Source organism: Lithobates pipiens, unplaced genomic scaffold, assembly GCF_037356315.1.
Source record: "Lithobates pipiens isolate NorthernLeopardFrog02 unplaced genomic scaffold, aLitPip1_a1.2 Scaffold_8, whole genome shotgun sequence".
NCBI lineage: Eukaryota > Metazoa > Chordata > Amphibia > Anura > Ranidae > Lithobates > Lithobates pipiens.
In genome coordinates, this window is record NW_027507903.1 from 473,795,128 (window position 1) to 473,809,412 (window position 14,285).

At 45.6% G+C, this 14,285-nt stretch overlaps 1 protein-coding gene across 1 annotated transcript in view; it reads left to right on the plus strand.

The window, feature by feature from the left end:
- The window catches only part of CMAS (cytidine monophosphate N-acetylneuraminic acid synthetase), a 44,823-nt gene that overhangs the window by 9,077 nt on the left and 21,461 nt on the right, over positions 1-14,285 (plus strand). Inside the window, exons 2-5 of the mRNA XM_077468699.1 lie at positions 11,255-11,397; positions 11,749-11,901; positions 12,142-12,272; positions 12,499-12,593. Coding sequence (XP_077324825.1) covers positions 11,255-11,397; positions 11,749-11,901; positions 12,142-12,272; positions 12,499-12,593 — 522 coding nt within the window. The remainder of the gene's footprint in view (positions 1-11,254; positions 11,398-11,748; positions 11,902-12,141; positions 12,273-12,498; positions 12,594-14,285) is intronic.

Here is a 14,285-nt window from a genome sequence, read left to right on the forward strand (position 1 = left end):
ATGCGACTCCACTGCTGGGAGGAGTCTATGCACTCTCCCTGTAGAAATTTCTGGTAAATGCCGTGCTGTCAGTGTAATGGAAAACGGCTGCCAGCATCACAATATGTCTGTGTCGCCATTAGGGAGATTCACCCTCTCTATTTGTCGTTTACCGTGACTGAGGGACTGGCAGAATGCTGGTCCCTCAGTGTAATAATTTTTTTTTTAACGAATTGTTACTCATAATGTGAAATTTTTTGCCAATGATATGCCATCTTAACATCCCTATAATTTTAATATTTTCATGAATTAACAAAAGTGCCTTTTATTAGCATGATCAAAAGTGATGTTTGAAGTTAGAAATTAGGCTTTAATGGTCACATTATTTATTCATCTATTTTATCATACGGTTTTTAATCTGAGTTTAGAGAGTCTCATATCATTGACTATTTCGGAGGTCTGACCCGGAAGCCACCTCTTTCGGGGTTATTACCTGATACATTGAGGCTTGGCATTTTTGACTAACACTGCTTTGTTTAAAACAAGGCTTGAATAGATGTGTGTCACTTACGGCTTTTCATGAAGTGTCGTCCTTCCTGTTCGAGCCTTCTGCTGTCCGCAGCGAGGCTTGAATCAGTGTGTGTCATTTTCACCCGTACAGATGCCTCTTTTCCTGTTGAGCTTTCTGCTGTCATAGCATGGCTTGAATGGCGTGTCATGCCGCCATATTGTTTTGGGATTTTACTCAATTGTCATTCAGCCAATTATCCACAGGTTTATCCACAGTCCAGGGCCTCTCTCCATTGGGTATGGGTTGTAGTAGGCCCACTGGAAGGTGTCGTGGAGTCTTACTCTGAGCACACATGGGACAGGCAGCTATGAAGGCAGTAACATCAGCCCGTAGACTAGGCCACCAGAATTGTTGGGAGATGGCCCAAATGAGTTGATTCTTCCCAGGATGGCCAGCTGCCTTGGGAGAATGTTAAGTCTGGAGCACTGCAGTACAGAGACTCTCTGGGATAAAGCAGTGGTCACAAGGTTTATCAGGAGGAGCATGGACCTGAGCAGCAAGAATTTTGTCACCCAAAGGAGAAGTAAAATTGGTGCGAACCATAGCCAAGATACGATCAGGAGGAATCATAGCAACCGGAACCGACTCTGACTTGGAAGTGGAGGAAAATTGTCGTGACAAGGCATCAGCCCTTACATTCTTAGTACCGGTAAGAATGAGACAATGTAATTAAAGCTCGACAAGAAAAGAGCCCATCGCGCCCTTCTGGCAGAGAGTCGCTTAGCCTCAGACAAGAATGTAAGATTCTTATGTTCAGTAAGAATAAGAACGGGCACAGTGGTACCTTCAAGGAGATGTCTCCATTCTTTCAGGGCTAAAATGATTGGCAACAGCTCTGTCACCAATCTCACAATTGCACTCAGCAGGTGACAATTTCTTGGAAAAGTAGCCACATGGATGCATAGCGCTCTCAGAGTTAGGATGTTGAGAAAGAAAGGCGCCAACTCCCGTCTCAGAAGCATCAACTTCTAGGATAAAAGGCAACGTAGGATCAGGATGTGCCAACACAGGAGCAGAAACAAAGGCAGCCTTGAGAGTCTCAAAGGCCTTAATGGACTCCGGAGACCAATTCTGTGGGTCACCGTCCTTTCTGGTCATATCAGTCAGAGGCTTGACCAGAGACGAGAAGTTACGAATAAACTTCCGATAGTAGTTGGCAAAGCTCAGGAAACGCTGCAGAGGATGTAAACCCATGGGTCGAGGCCACTGTAGGACTGCCAACAGTTTCTCTGGGTCCATCGAAAAACCAGCAGTGGAAATTACATAGCCCAGGAATGTAACCTGTTCACAATGGAACTCGCACTTATCCAGTTTACAATAGATTGTTCTCTGTTTCTGAAGTACACAACAGACATCTGTGTGATGGCTCTCCAGGGACTTGGAAAATAAGAGGATATCATCGAGATAAACCACCACACACAATTGCAACAAATCTCAGAGGACATCGTTAATAAATTCCTGGAAAACTGCTGGGGCGTTACAAAGGCCAAAAGGCATTACCAGGTATTCATAATGGCCTGTTCTGGTATTAAACGCAGTTTTCCACTCGTCGTCCTCCTTAATGCACACGAGATTGTATGCCCCTCTCAGGTCAAGCTTTGTGAAAACCGTTGCTCCCTTGAGGTGGTCAAATAACTCCATAATCAATGGAATCGGGTAGGCATTCTTAATCATGACACGATTGAGACCCCTATAATCTATACAAGGTCTCCGCTCACCGCTCTTCTTTTTGACAAAGAAGAAACCTGCACCAGCAGGAGACGAGGACTTGCGGATGAAACCTTGAGAAATGCGTTAGCAACATACTCCTCCATGGCCTTATCCTCCAAGACCGACGGGGTAAACCCGGCCACAAGGCGGTATGACACCAGGTTGAAGGTCAATTGCGCAATCATAAGGCCGGTATGGAGGCAAACTACCAGCTTGACCTTTATCAAAGACATCACCAAAATCACGGTACTCCTCCGGCAAGGAGGGGAGTGAAGCAGTGCACAGGACCTTGGATACCTTCAGGAAGCATGTCTCACTGCATTGTGGTGACCAGGAGAGAACCTCAGCACGGAGCCAATCAAAAGAGGGGTTGTGCCTCTGTATCCAAGGATAACCAATAACCAGCAGAAATCTGGGTGAGGAAATAACTTGGAATTGGATTATCTCATGGTGAAGAGCCCCTACGGCCATGGACAACAGAATCGTCTCATGAGTCACATGGTCAGGCTGTAAAGGTCTCCCGTCAAGAGCCTCAATGGCAAGTGGAGTGTCAAGCAGCTGCAGCGGAATCGAGTGCTGCAAAACAAATGCAGCATCAGTGAACAGGCCTGCAGCCCCAGAGTCGATTAGAGCCTGTATCTCGATGGACGACTCAGCCCAAGAAAGGGTGACCAAAACCAGGGGCTTATCCTTCTGGATAACTGGGGACGAAACAACGCCACCTAAGGTCTGTCCATGACAGGACCTCAAGGTTCGGGCGTTCCCTGGACGGATAGGACAAGACTTCAAAAAGTGACCTGCCTGGCCACAAAGGCACAATCTCTCCCTCCTCCTAAAGGCTCTCTCATCCGCAGAGAGATGCGTGAAGCCCAGGTGCATGGGCTCATCGTCGCTGACCAACTCGGTACCAGGAGGCATGGGAGGTGAGGGAGGCATGGGTGGGACTACAAAGCTCGGAGGCAAACGTACAGGAGGCTTCCGCAAGCGCTCCTTAAGAGAAAGTCTTTCTCTGAGTCTGGAGTCAATGAGGATGGCAAACGAGATCAAGCTCTCCAGCTCAGTGGGTATATCTCGGGCTGCTATCTCATCCTTGATGGAATCCGAGAGACCATGAGAAAAAGCAGCGACGAGGGCCTCATTGTTCCAAGCAACCTCTGCTGCCAGAGTAGGAATTCAATGGCGTAGTCGGCAGCAGTTCTCGTACTCTGTTTGATGGACATGAGGCACTTGGCAGCAGAAGCGGAGCGTGCGGGAACGTCAAAAACCCTTTTAAAGGAGGCCACAAACTGAGGGTAACTCAAAACAGGTTTTTGCGTCTCCCATAGAGGGTTAGCCCAGGCCAAGGCTCTCTCAGAAAGAAAAGATATCACAAAACCTACTTTGCTTCTGTCTGTGGGAAACGCCTGGGGCAGCATTTCGACGTATATCTCAACCTGATTGAGAAACCCTCTGCATTGAACTGGATCGCCCCCAAATCGCTGGAGAAGCGGAGCAGAACCAGACATACCTCCTTATAGAGGTAATACTCGAGGCGGGTGCCTGCACAGAGACTGGTGCAGCAGCAGGGATGGCCTGCGACTCAGGTTGTACCGGAGCAGCCACCGTGGGAGATTCCAGGTGAGCCGTGCGATTCAGAAGCGTTTGTAACGCCAAGGCAAACTGATCCATGCGGTGAGCTTGCTCATCCAATCTGGAAAAAATATTACCAACAAGTGGATTGACTGTATCTTCTGAATTCATGTCCTTTGCGTACTGTCAGAAACCATGAAACAGACTGAGACAGAAGTACAATCAAATCGCACTTATTTATTAATAAAAATGAAAAGATAAATAGAAAAAAATGCAGTCAAGCATGGCCAGAGTCCTGTAGGCAGATCGGGTAGTCAGCCAGTCCAAAGTTCATTAACCAGATCAGGTATTCAGCCAGGCCAGAAGTCGGGGATTCAAGGAGAGCAACCGCAAGCAGGATAAGAAGCCAGGTGGGATGTCAGCAAGCCAGTCTTGAAACAAACAGCAGGAGATGGTTCCCTGTGATGTGACCAAGGCGAAGCTAAATGAAAAAGTGAGCAGGAAGGCTTTAAATAGGCAGGTCAGACGAGCATCATCGGAAACAGCTGTTAACTGTGAAAAGAGAAGAGCGCTGGCAATTAGCCGACTGCTGAGCGGCCAGCCCAGAGGAGGAAGGGCTAAGCCAGCCCTAACAGGACTATACCTCTGAATCCCCGTTCCTTGAGATCCGTGTCCCCTGGAGGAAAGTGTGATTTACTGAAATTTCTGTGTTCTAATGTCTACACATGCTGATGCTTTCTAACCATTGGTGTATAGTCACTGCAAAGCTCTGACTCACTGGGCCTTACTAAGTCCACATATTCTGGTAAGCCTCAGTGTTATCGGTGGTGGCTTCCTTTATCACTCTTCATGCACTAAGAATATATTTTGATGTTGATTTCCAGTTCATCAAGGCCAATATTTCAACAACACTCAACAACACTTTTTTTTTTTTTTATTGTCCTGGACTTTATTTACGGTTTCCAACCATTTCCTTTAGAGTGAACTTTAACCATATTTTTTTTTTTTTTTTTTTTTTTTTTTGTGTGGTTTTTACAACGTTGATGTTTTGTGCACTTTTATATATATGTTTTCTCACATATAATGCTCATTTTTAATTTTTAAACACTAATTATTTTCACTTGGTATAAATACCAACTGTATTTAGTGCTGCACCCTTTTCGCTCAACCTATGCACTCTCCCTATTCGGACTCTTCCCATTACCAGGTTTTGGTGAAGACTCCTCTGCACTCTGAGCTTTGGCTCTGAGACACTTAACTGTTGATTCACGTGTATGGATTTTCTCCATTTCTGTGCTACATTACTCAGAGCTGGGGGTTTCCTGGCCTGATCATCATCTTATTCTTCTTCTTTCTTTTCTTCTTTGTTTCTGCTTTAACCTCTTTTATTGTACCTTTCTGAGGGTCGCTCGGAGATTCCCTTGCTTCCTCTGGATTAGTAATTTTGCAGACTGGTGGGTGAGTTTATATACCAATAACTGACTGTTTCCTATGAGTAGTTTAAAGCCCCATACACCCTATCAGTTTTTTTCTGCTTAGTTTTTCCTTCAGGTTTACCAAAACCATGTAGTGCAAGGGCCTGCCTGATTGCATACAAATTGAAACTCCTAAGGTTTGACCTCCTATTATATGGTTTTGGCATATTTGAAGGAAAAACTCAGCATAAAAACTGATAGTGTGTATGGGGCTTAACAACTGTTTCCCAAAACATCTGCCTACTCTCCCATAACATTTAAGGTTTTGGGTCACCCTCTAAATGGATTAAGGCCTTCACACATTATCGATCCTTAGGGGTGGACATTGTGGCTCTTCAGGAGATGCATTTTGCTCCCCTGTTTACCCCTCACTATCTCCATAAAGACTATCCTCTTTGCTACTATACAAATGCATTGGGAAAAAAAGAGGGGAGTGGTCCTCTTCTCTAGACTGGTTTCAGCAAATGAAACCGAAGTTCATAGGGACAAAGAGGGACGTTATGTTTTAGTTAAAGCTTGCCTGGGGGAAACATTAAGAAGGTCACCAATCTACTATGCTTCTAACACAAATCAAACTGCGTTTTTTTTTCGCTCCCTCCTACAATCTATGGCTCCTGAGTTTGAGGGAGAAGTAATTCTACCAGGTGACTCTAATCTAGCCTTAGACCTTAATGGGGACAAATTTCACACCATCGGGCTCCAATCCCCCTCCTAAGCAAAGTCGCAAATGTGCACAGTTGCTTTATTATTATGATCTAGTAGATGCCTGGAGGTAACATTGCCTCACCTCTAGAGATTATTCACATTTTTCGAGAGCATATCGACACTACTCTCGTATAGACCATGTGTTTCTCCTCCTGGGACTATTGCCAAAATTAAATTCTGCTAAAATACTACTACTTCCTGGTTGGACCACGATCCAGTAATGATTCGGTTTTCAGATCTGACCAACAGGATAGCGAAAACACACTGGCGTCTAATTGAATCCCTCCTCATTGATGAATCATACTGTCTTGCGTTTTCTACTCATTTGAAAACCTACTTCGATATTAATGTATCAGAGGACACCTCACCTGCAATTAATTGGGCCACACACAAGGCTTCTATCAGGGGATTTTTTTTTTATTCAGTTGTCCTCCAGACTCAAAACGGCTCACTGTGAGTTGATATCTGCCAAAACCAAAGAATACGAAGCTCTAGCTGCACAACATAAACGCTCCCTGTCCCCTAATCTTTTTTACTAAACTGGAACAATCCCGTTTAGAACTCAACATTTGTCTCGCCACAAGGGCCGAGAAACAATTACGTTGGACTAATCATAAGTTCTTTACTGGCGTTCTTGCCCAGGCTCCTTGCTAGCACACAAGCTTACCCTCAGACATTCCCACTTGGTGCTTCCTAAAATTAGACTTTCGGGAGGCCATCTCTGTTAAGACCCCCAAAAAATTATTCAGGAGTTTCACAATTTTTATTCTTAATTATATGGGCATCCCCGGGGATGCAGCTCCTACATCCATTAGGGAATTTTTGGGGAATGTCCCCCTCCCATCAATTGTGGAAGATCATAAGCACGTTATGGACCAGCCTTTTACATGTGAGGAGATCTGTAAATACTTTCAAAACATTCTCTTCATAAATCTCCTAGCCCTGATGGCCTTCCTAATAGGGATGCGCCGAAATTTCAGCCGCCGAAACATATCGGCCGAAAATGCCCTTTTCGGCAATTTGCCGAAAGAGAAAAATGGCCGATAATGGAGCCGAAAATGGGGAGTGGCCTGGGTGGGGGTGGGGCTCCGGCCCCGCCCCTGGTGCCGCCCATCATGGGGGGTGTATAGCGCAGGAGAGCCGCCTCCGCCGCCTGTTTAATCACAGCGCCGGGAACATCACAGCTTTCATTTCAATGGCTGTGTGTCCCCAGCCACGCGCCCCCTCACACACAGCCCCTCCCCCTTGTCCGGGCACTTTGATAGACAGCCCGGACAAGGGGGAGGGGCTGTGTGTGACGGCGCGCAGCCGGGGACACACAGCCATTGAAATGAAAGCTGTGATGTTCCCGGCGCTGTGATCAAACAGGCGACGGAGGCGGCTCTCTTCCCTGCACAGGCTGGCTGCAAAATGGGGCACAGGCACACTGGCTGCAAAATGACACGCTGGCTGCAATGGGGCACGCTGGCTGCAATGGGGGACACTGGCCTGCAATGGGGGATGCCTCCTCGTCCTCTGTCTCTGACCATCTGCTGTACCATGTCCCCAGTCTGACCCTTTCCTGTACCACGTCCCCAGTCTGACCCTTTCCTGTACCACGTCCCCAGTCTGACCCTTTCCTGTACCACGTCCCCAGTCTGACCCTTTCCTGTACCACGTCCCCAGTCTGACCCTTTCCTGTACCACGTCCCCAGTCTGACCATCTCCTGTACCACGTCCCCAGTCTGACCATCTCCTGTACCACGACCCCAAGTCTCTGACCATCTCCTGTACCGTGTCCCCCTGTCTCTGACCATCTCCTGTACCGTGTCCCCACCTGTCTCTGACCATCTCCTGTACCGTGTCCCCACCTGTCTCTGACCATCTCCTGTACCGTGTCCCCACCTGTCTCTGACCATCTCCTGTACCGTGTCCCCACCTGTCTCTGACCATCTCCTGTACCGTGTCCCCCCTGTCTCTGACCATCTCCTGTACCGTGTCCCCCCTGTCTCTGACCATCTCCTGTACCGTGTCTCCAGTCTCTGACCATCTCCTGTATAAAAGTGTTTTTTTTTTTTTGTTTTTTTTATGTTTCGGTATCGGTTTCGGTTTTCGGCCTAGTGTATTTTTCATTTTCGGTATCGGTTTCGGCACCAAAAAACCCATTCTGTGCACCCCTACTTCCTAACGCTTACTACAAAAAATTCTCCAAATAGCTGGCTCCACACGTGGCTCTTTACTTCAATTCCCTGTGGGCTGGAGGTGCAGTTCCTTTGGATGAAAATAAAGCATATATTAGTATTATTCCTAAACCTAACAGGGGCTCTACTAACATTTTTAATTGCCTCCCAATGTCACTGATCATCAAATTCATAGATCCATAACCCTTATCTCAACTGTATGCTCCAATTGGGATGCTCCGATCACCTGGGAACTTTTGCTCCTTTCATTAGACCTCAATAAGGCTTTTGATAGCTTAAATTGGAATGACGTTTTTGTTACTCTAGAGCAGGGATTTGCAATTAGCGGACCTCCAGCTGTTGCAGAACTACAACTCCCATGAGGCATAGCAAGACTCTGACAGCCACAAGCATGACACCCAGAGGCAGAGGCATGATGGGACTTGTAGTTTTGCAACTGCTGGAGGTCCGCTAATTGCCTATCCCTGCTCTAGATACCCTGGGTTTTGTCCCTACCTTGCTTTCCTTGCGGAAGACATTATATAGCTCCCCAGTAGCCCAAGTCTCCATTAGAGGTCACAAATCATCACTATCCCCTATTAAACGTGGCACAAGACAGGGCTGTCCACTCTCCCCTTTGCTCTTTGCATTGGCAATAGCACCCCTGGCTATGGCGATTAGTTCCCACCCTAACATTCAAGGTATTCATTGTGGCCAGCAGGAACATAAATGTGCTTTATCTTCCGATGATGTCCTTTATGTATATCACTAACCCTCAAGTGACTCTACCAAATTTGCTATCTTTGTTGGCTCATTTCTCACAAATCTCTGGCCTGTCGCTAAATTCTCAAAAAACAGTGGCATTTAATGTTTCGCTATCCCCTACTATAGTACAGATCCTTCTTATAGTTTTAAGTGGACCCACCACTCTCTCCCATACTCAGGGGTTCAGTCGACATTTTCTATTGAAACTATCTATAAGGCAAATTACCCTCCCCATTATTTAAAAAACTTAGGGAGGTTCTTCGCTGTTGGGCGGACTATTCCCTTTCATGGTTTGGTAGAATCAATCAAAATTATGTACTTACTCAGACCCCTTTTACTACTTTAGAACTCTACTAGTGGCAATCCCAAGGGGAGATTTTACAATGTCTACAAGCTGCAGCCCTGCACTTCGTGTGGGGTAAGGAGGCTTCGGATGTAAAAACAAACAGTTTATACCCCAAAATCTGAGGGTGGACTTGGTCTTCCTAATCTACAGCCATATTTCCAAGCAGCCCAGATTGCCCAATTAGCCTACACTACCGCTAAAGGCTCAGTCCCCCTTTGGGTCTCTATTGAGGCACATTCTTGCCATCCGTTTGCCACATTAATGTGGCTTCCTAGCCATTTACACCTGCCTATATTATGTCCTTCTCTATCACATTCTTTAGCAGTTTGGGACAGAACAAATCACTGCGGCCATTTATCCCCACATACACCACTAGCTCAGATTTTTGGAACCCAGAGTTTCCACCTGGCTTGGTACCAAGATTATTTCAATGGTGGCTTAATAAGGGGTTAGTAAAAATTGGCGAATTTCTTAATGGAGATCAAATATACACTTTGCAACATTTTAAGGATACGTTGCAAATGCCTCCCTAGTGAAATATTCTGATACAATCAAATTGCATCCTTTGCCAGATATGAACTTAACCTACTGGAGGGACCCCTTGCACTCACAATCTTTAAAACTATCTTGCCAAGCCAGGGGCTTCCAGAGGGGGCGTGTATCTGCGATATACGTCTCTCTCACTGAGCCGGACTCAAAACTTGCCTATATGAATCAATGGGAAAGGGACCTGAACCCTACCTTTTTTGATGTGACTAAGTGGCAAGATTTAATTTAATAATTTATCTAAAGTTTCCATCAATAATAACTCTAATAGAGGCTAATTATAAAACACTCCTGCGTTTGGTACCTGGTTCCGACAAGGGTGGTTGAAATGCATCCTTCCACTTCGCCAAATTTTGTTTCAGAGGATGCACCATATCTGGTGGCAATGCCCCATCGTGATTAGATTCTGGATTAGGATATCTAATCTAATAAACTCAGTGATGGGGGTGTACATTCACAGATCTCCAGGAGCAGCTGTTTTTCACAAACTGCCCGAGGAAGTGCCAAGAAACTCTGTGAAATCGATTACTTATATATTGTTGGCAGCGAGAATTACAATTTATAGGCATTGGAAGCAGTCCGTTATTCCTCTTCATTACGTTAGAAGTAAACCCAATGGGATCATGCTTTAATGATTCCGAAAAATTTGATAAGATATGGGACCCATGGATCAGTTATATCTCGACTCTAATGAACTCCGGGATGACCTCGCTCGCTCGCTCATGGGGCCACTGCCGGGATTTCTCCATAGGTCCTTACCCATTACTTAAAAAAAATAAAAAATAAAAAAGCATCTTTGGATTTACTCGGGTTATTTTTATGTAATATTAAAATTAGTTTGATCTGAATCATCATTTAAGTGTGAGAAATATGTAAAAAAAATAAATCAGGAAGGGGCCAAATACTTCTCCTCCTTATTTTTGACTTCAACAGGGATGAAAATACATGACCTTACCAGGCCATGGCTTCATTTAAAGTCTCCAAAAAACCCTCCTCTTTATCACTTCATTCAGAAAAGGAAGGGGCTGGTAAATGTGACATGACGCTTCCCACACTCTTCATCCTGAAGGATTCTATTGTGTGCTTGCAGCTGCCGGTGGGATGGAGAGGGAAACCGGCAGCACTGCGGGGGTGGGGGACACACGGGGCTTGGACATTATAGGGAAACATAGGGTGATCAGTGTGACGTGGCGGACAATTACTGGAATCCATCCCCCTGTATGGCTCTCTACAGCAGCTGTAGAGATATTTACCAAGTTGCCTAGGCCCCCTTGCCAGCCTGGACCCCATACGGGAGGACTGATGGTACCCCCTTATCTATAGTCCTGCCTCTGTCCTATGGATGAGTTACTTTTACCGGTGAATCTGTGTCATGGTGCGATCTCTCAGCACTATAGTCTCATGACTGATTTGGGTTTTTCTCTTGCAGTGTGTGGGTGTCCACAGACCATGATGAGATTGAGAAGGTGGCTAAGCAGTATGGGGCAAAGGTTCACCGGAGGAGCTCTGAGGTATCCAAAGACACAACCAGTTCCCTGGAGACTATACAGGAGTTCCTGCAGCATCACCCAGGTTCGTCATCCAGAACGTGTTTCACATGACACACACACATTCATTCACTTTACACTGAACTGTCACTAATGAGTGTGTAATTTGGGTGGAATGGTGAGAAAGCACTGGTAAGATTCATATAATGGATCAGGGTGGACTTTAAGGAGGCCCTGTCTCTTTGTCCTGAATGGGTGAGGTGACTTAACAGGGTCTGACTTAAATGCATTTCACCATTGCTGATTGTGTCTCATCTGGGGCTCTGCTTTGATTCGTGGAGATTAACCATTCCTCTGCCTTTCTTAGTGCAGCTGAACAGAATATATTCATCACTATATGGTGCTGTATTGGGATGCAGTGTGTTTTTCTTCACAGAAGTGGACATAGTTGGGAACATACAAGCCACATCTCCGTGCCTACACCCCTCAGACCTCATCAAGGTGGTGGACATGATTCAGAACCAAGGCTACGACTCTGTGTTCGCTGTGGTCAGGCATCATTTATTCCGCTGGAAGGAGGTGAAGGCAGGTGAGGTGTTTGTACTTTCATCATGGCCCCAGTCTTTACCCTTGACCTGGAAGAAAAAGATCATTATTGTGCATCTGAAAAAAGGGTTCTTTAATGTAAGAGCTTTGATAATGGGAACTTTTTTATGTTTTTTTGGGCCCAACAAGGGATTCTAAGATATATATATATATATATATATCTCTATCTATCTAAGTTTGGATGCTTTCCTGAAATAAGAAATGTTGTTTTTATATCTTGTAGGAGAGGCAACAGTAGCAGAGAACTTTGTCCCAGCACGTCGCCCCCGCCGCCAGGACTGGAATGGAGAGCTGTATGAGAATGGATCCTTTTACTTTGCAACCAGAGAGTTGCTCACCAAGGGATTACTACAGGTCAGAGCCTGTTCTGTGCTCACAATTCACTTGCAGAGCTGTTACTGTAATATGTTTTATGCTTCTCTCCATTGGGTGGAAAGGCGAGATACTGAGCTCAGATGGCTGGAGAAGAGATTCCTTATTAGGGGAATAGGGCATTCTCATTCCGCTGCAGTGTCCCCTGATCATATATTATCATTTGGCCTGTGACATCTATTCTATTTTTTTATTCTCTTATTTTCAGGATGGAAAGTTGGCTTACTATGAAATGAAGCCGGAGCACAGTGTGGATATTGATGTTGATATCGACTGGCCCATCGCTGAACAAAGGGTTAAAAGGTGAAATCAATATTTGTGATAATTTCAGACTGCTGTAAAAAGAGGAATTTGATATCCTAGAACGGAGCCAGCCTACAGGTAGGCCGCTTCTTGACTGTTTGTGGAATGGCCTCACCTCCAGTGAAGTAGTAAAAGGTTTGCGGTGATGGGCAACTCATACTTTAACTCAGGAGCCTCAAACTGGCAGCCCTCCAGCTTTTTGCGAAACTACAAGTCCCATCATGCCTCAGCCTGTGGGAGTCATGCTTGTAACTGTCAGCCTTGCAATGCCTTATAGGACTTGTAGGTTCGCAACAGCTGGAGGGCCACCAGTTTGAGACTCCTGCTTTAATGTGCCCTTGATGGAACCACATCATCCACCAGCCCCAGGAGACACACTTCAATAGTCAAAGGCACCGGGGTCTGCAGCACCTCCGCTATACAGGAAGTGACCCCAGACCAGAATTGTTGGATCTGGGGACAGCTCGAAAACACATGATGCGCGCCCGCTGAAGCTGCCGAGCATCTCCAGCACTCTGAAGAAACCGATTGATATAAAGAGGCCAGTCTGGTTGGGGTATAGTATATCTTATGTAAAAATTTAAACTGAATAAGTCTATCTCTGGCTGCCACTAGATGCTGAAAAGGTTTTTCCCACATACAGTCCCAATCCTCGCTCTGAATACCAAGTACCTCTGTTTCCTATCGTTCTCTACATTTAGTTAGTGTCTTGGGGCTAGTTTTGAAGAAATCTTTATATACCACAGATAGTCTTTGGTAAGTCCTCTGTCATTAGTGTGTCCTCTAGCCTAGAGGGGAAGGATTCAACTTTCACCTCCCTGAATTGCGCTTGAAAGGCGTGTCTTAGTTGCAAGTATCGGAAATATTGGGAATTTGGGAGGTCATGTCTGGCCTTAAGGTCATTAAACGCCAAAAGTTCACCATCTCGTGTAATATCTTTAAGTAGCTTAACTCCTTTGCTCACCCATCCCATTATGTCCTCCAGTGTGTAAAAATGCTTCAACTTTGGGTTTCTCCACAGGGGGGATGACTGAGTAATTCCCCGAAAACTAGGACCGGCCAATTTCACTGCCTCCTCCCATGCTCTAATAGTAGCTTTCATAGAGTTAGTGAGAGGGAGCTCACACCGTAAGCCCCTGTGGATGGCCAAGCGAAGGGATTCATAGGAACACAAGTGGGCCGCTTCCAGAATCATTGCCAAGTCTCCCGCATCTGAAACCAACCATCTGTTCACAAAGACCATTTGCCAAATAGTATTTGCGCCAATCCAGGAGAGCCAGCCCTCCCTGTCCCTATGGCTCCTGCAGCACTTTTAGGCCTATTCTTGGCATTTTAGGGGCCCACAAAAATGAGCTGGTGATTCCATACAGTTTTTTGAAAAAAGACCTCGGTATCCGGTGCATTCCTCAAAAAATATAAGATAACTGGGAGAATTTTCATTTTCATTCAAACAATATTAACCCTGCCTATGAGGGACAATGGGAGTTTTTGCCATACCTGTGCCCTCTGTTTGAAGAAGATCAAGAGTGGTTCCATGTTCAGAGGCATGAAATCAAGTACATTAGCCGTTACTTTGATTCCGAGATAAGTAATCTGGGAAACCCATTTCAATGGCAAATTTGGATTCGTTTTGGCTTTGGCTTCTGCATCCAAAGGCAAAATGGAGGACTTGGACCAATTGACCTTAAGACC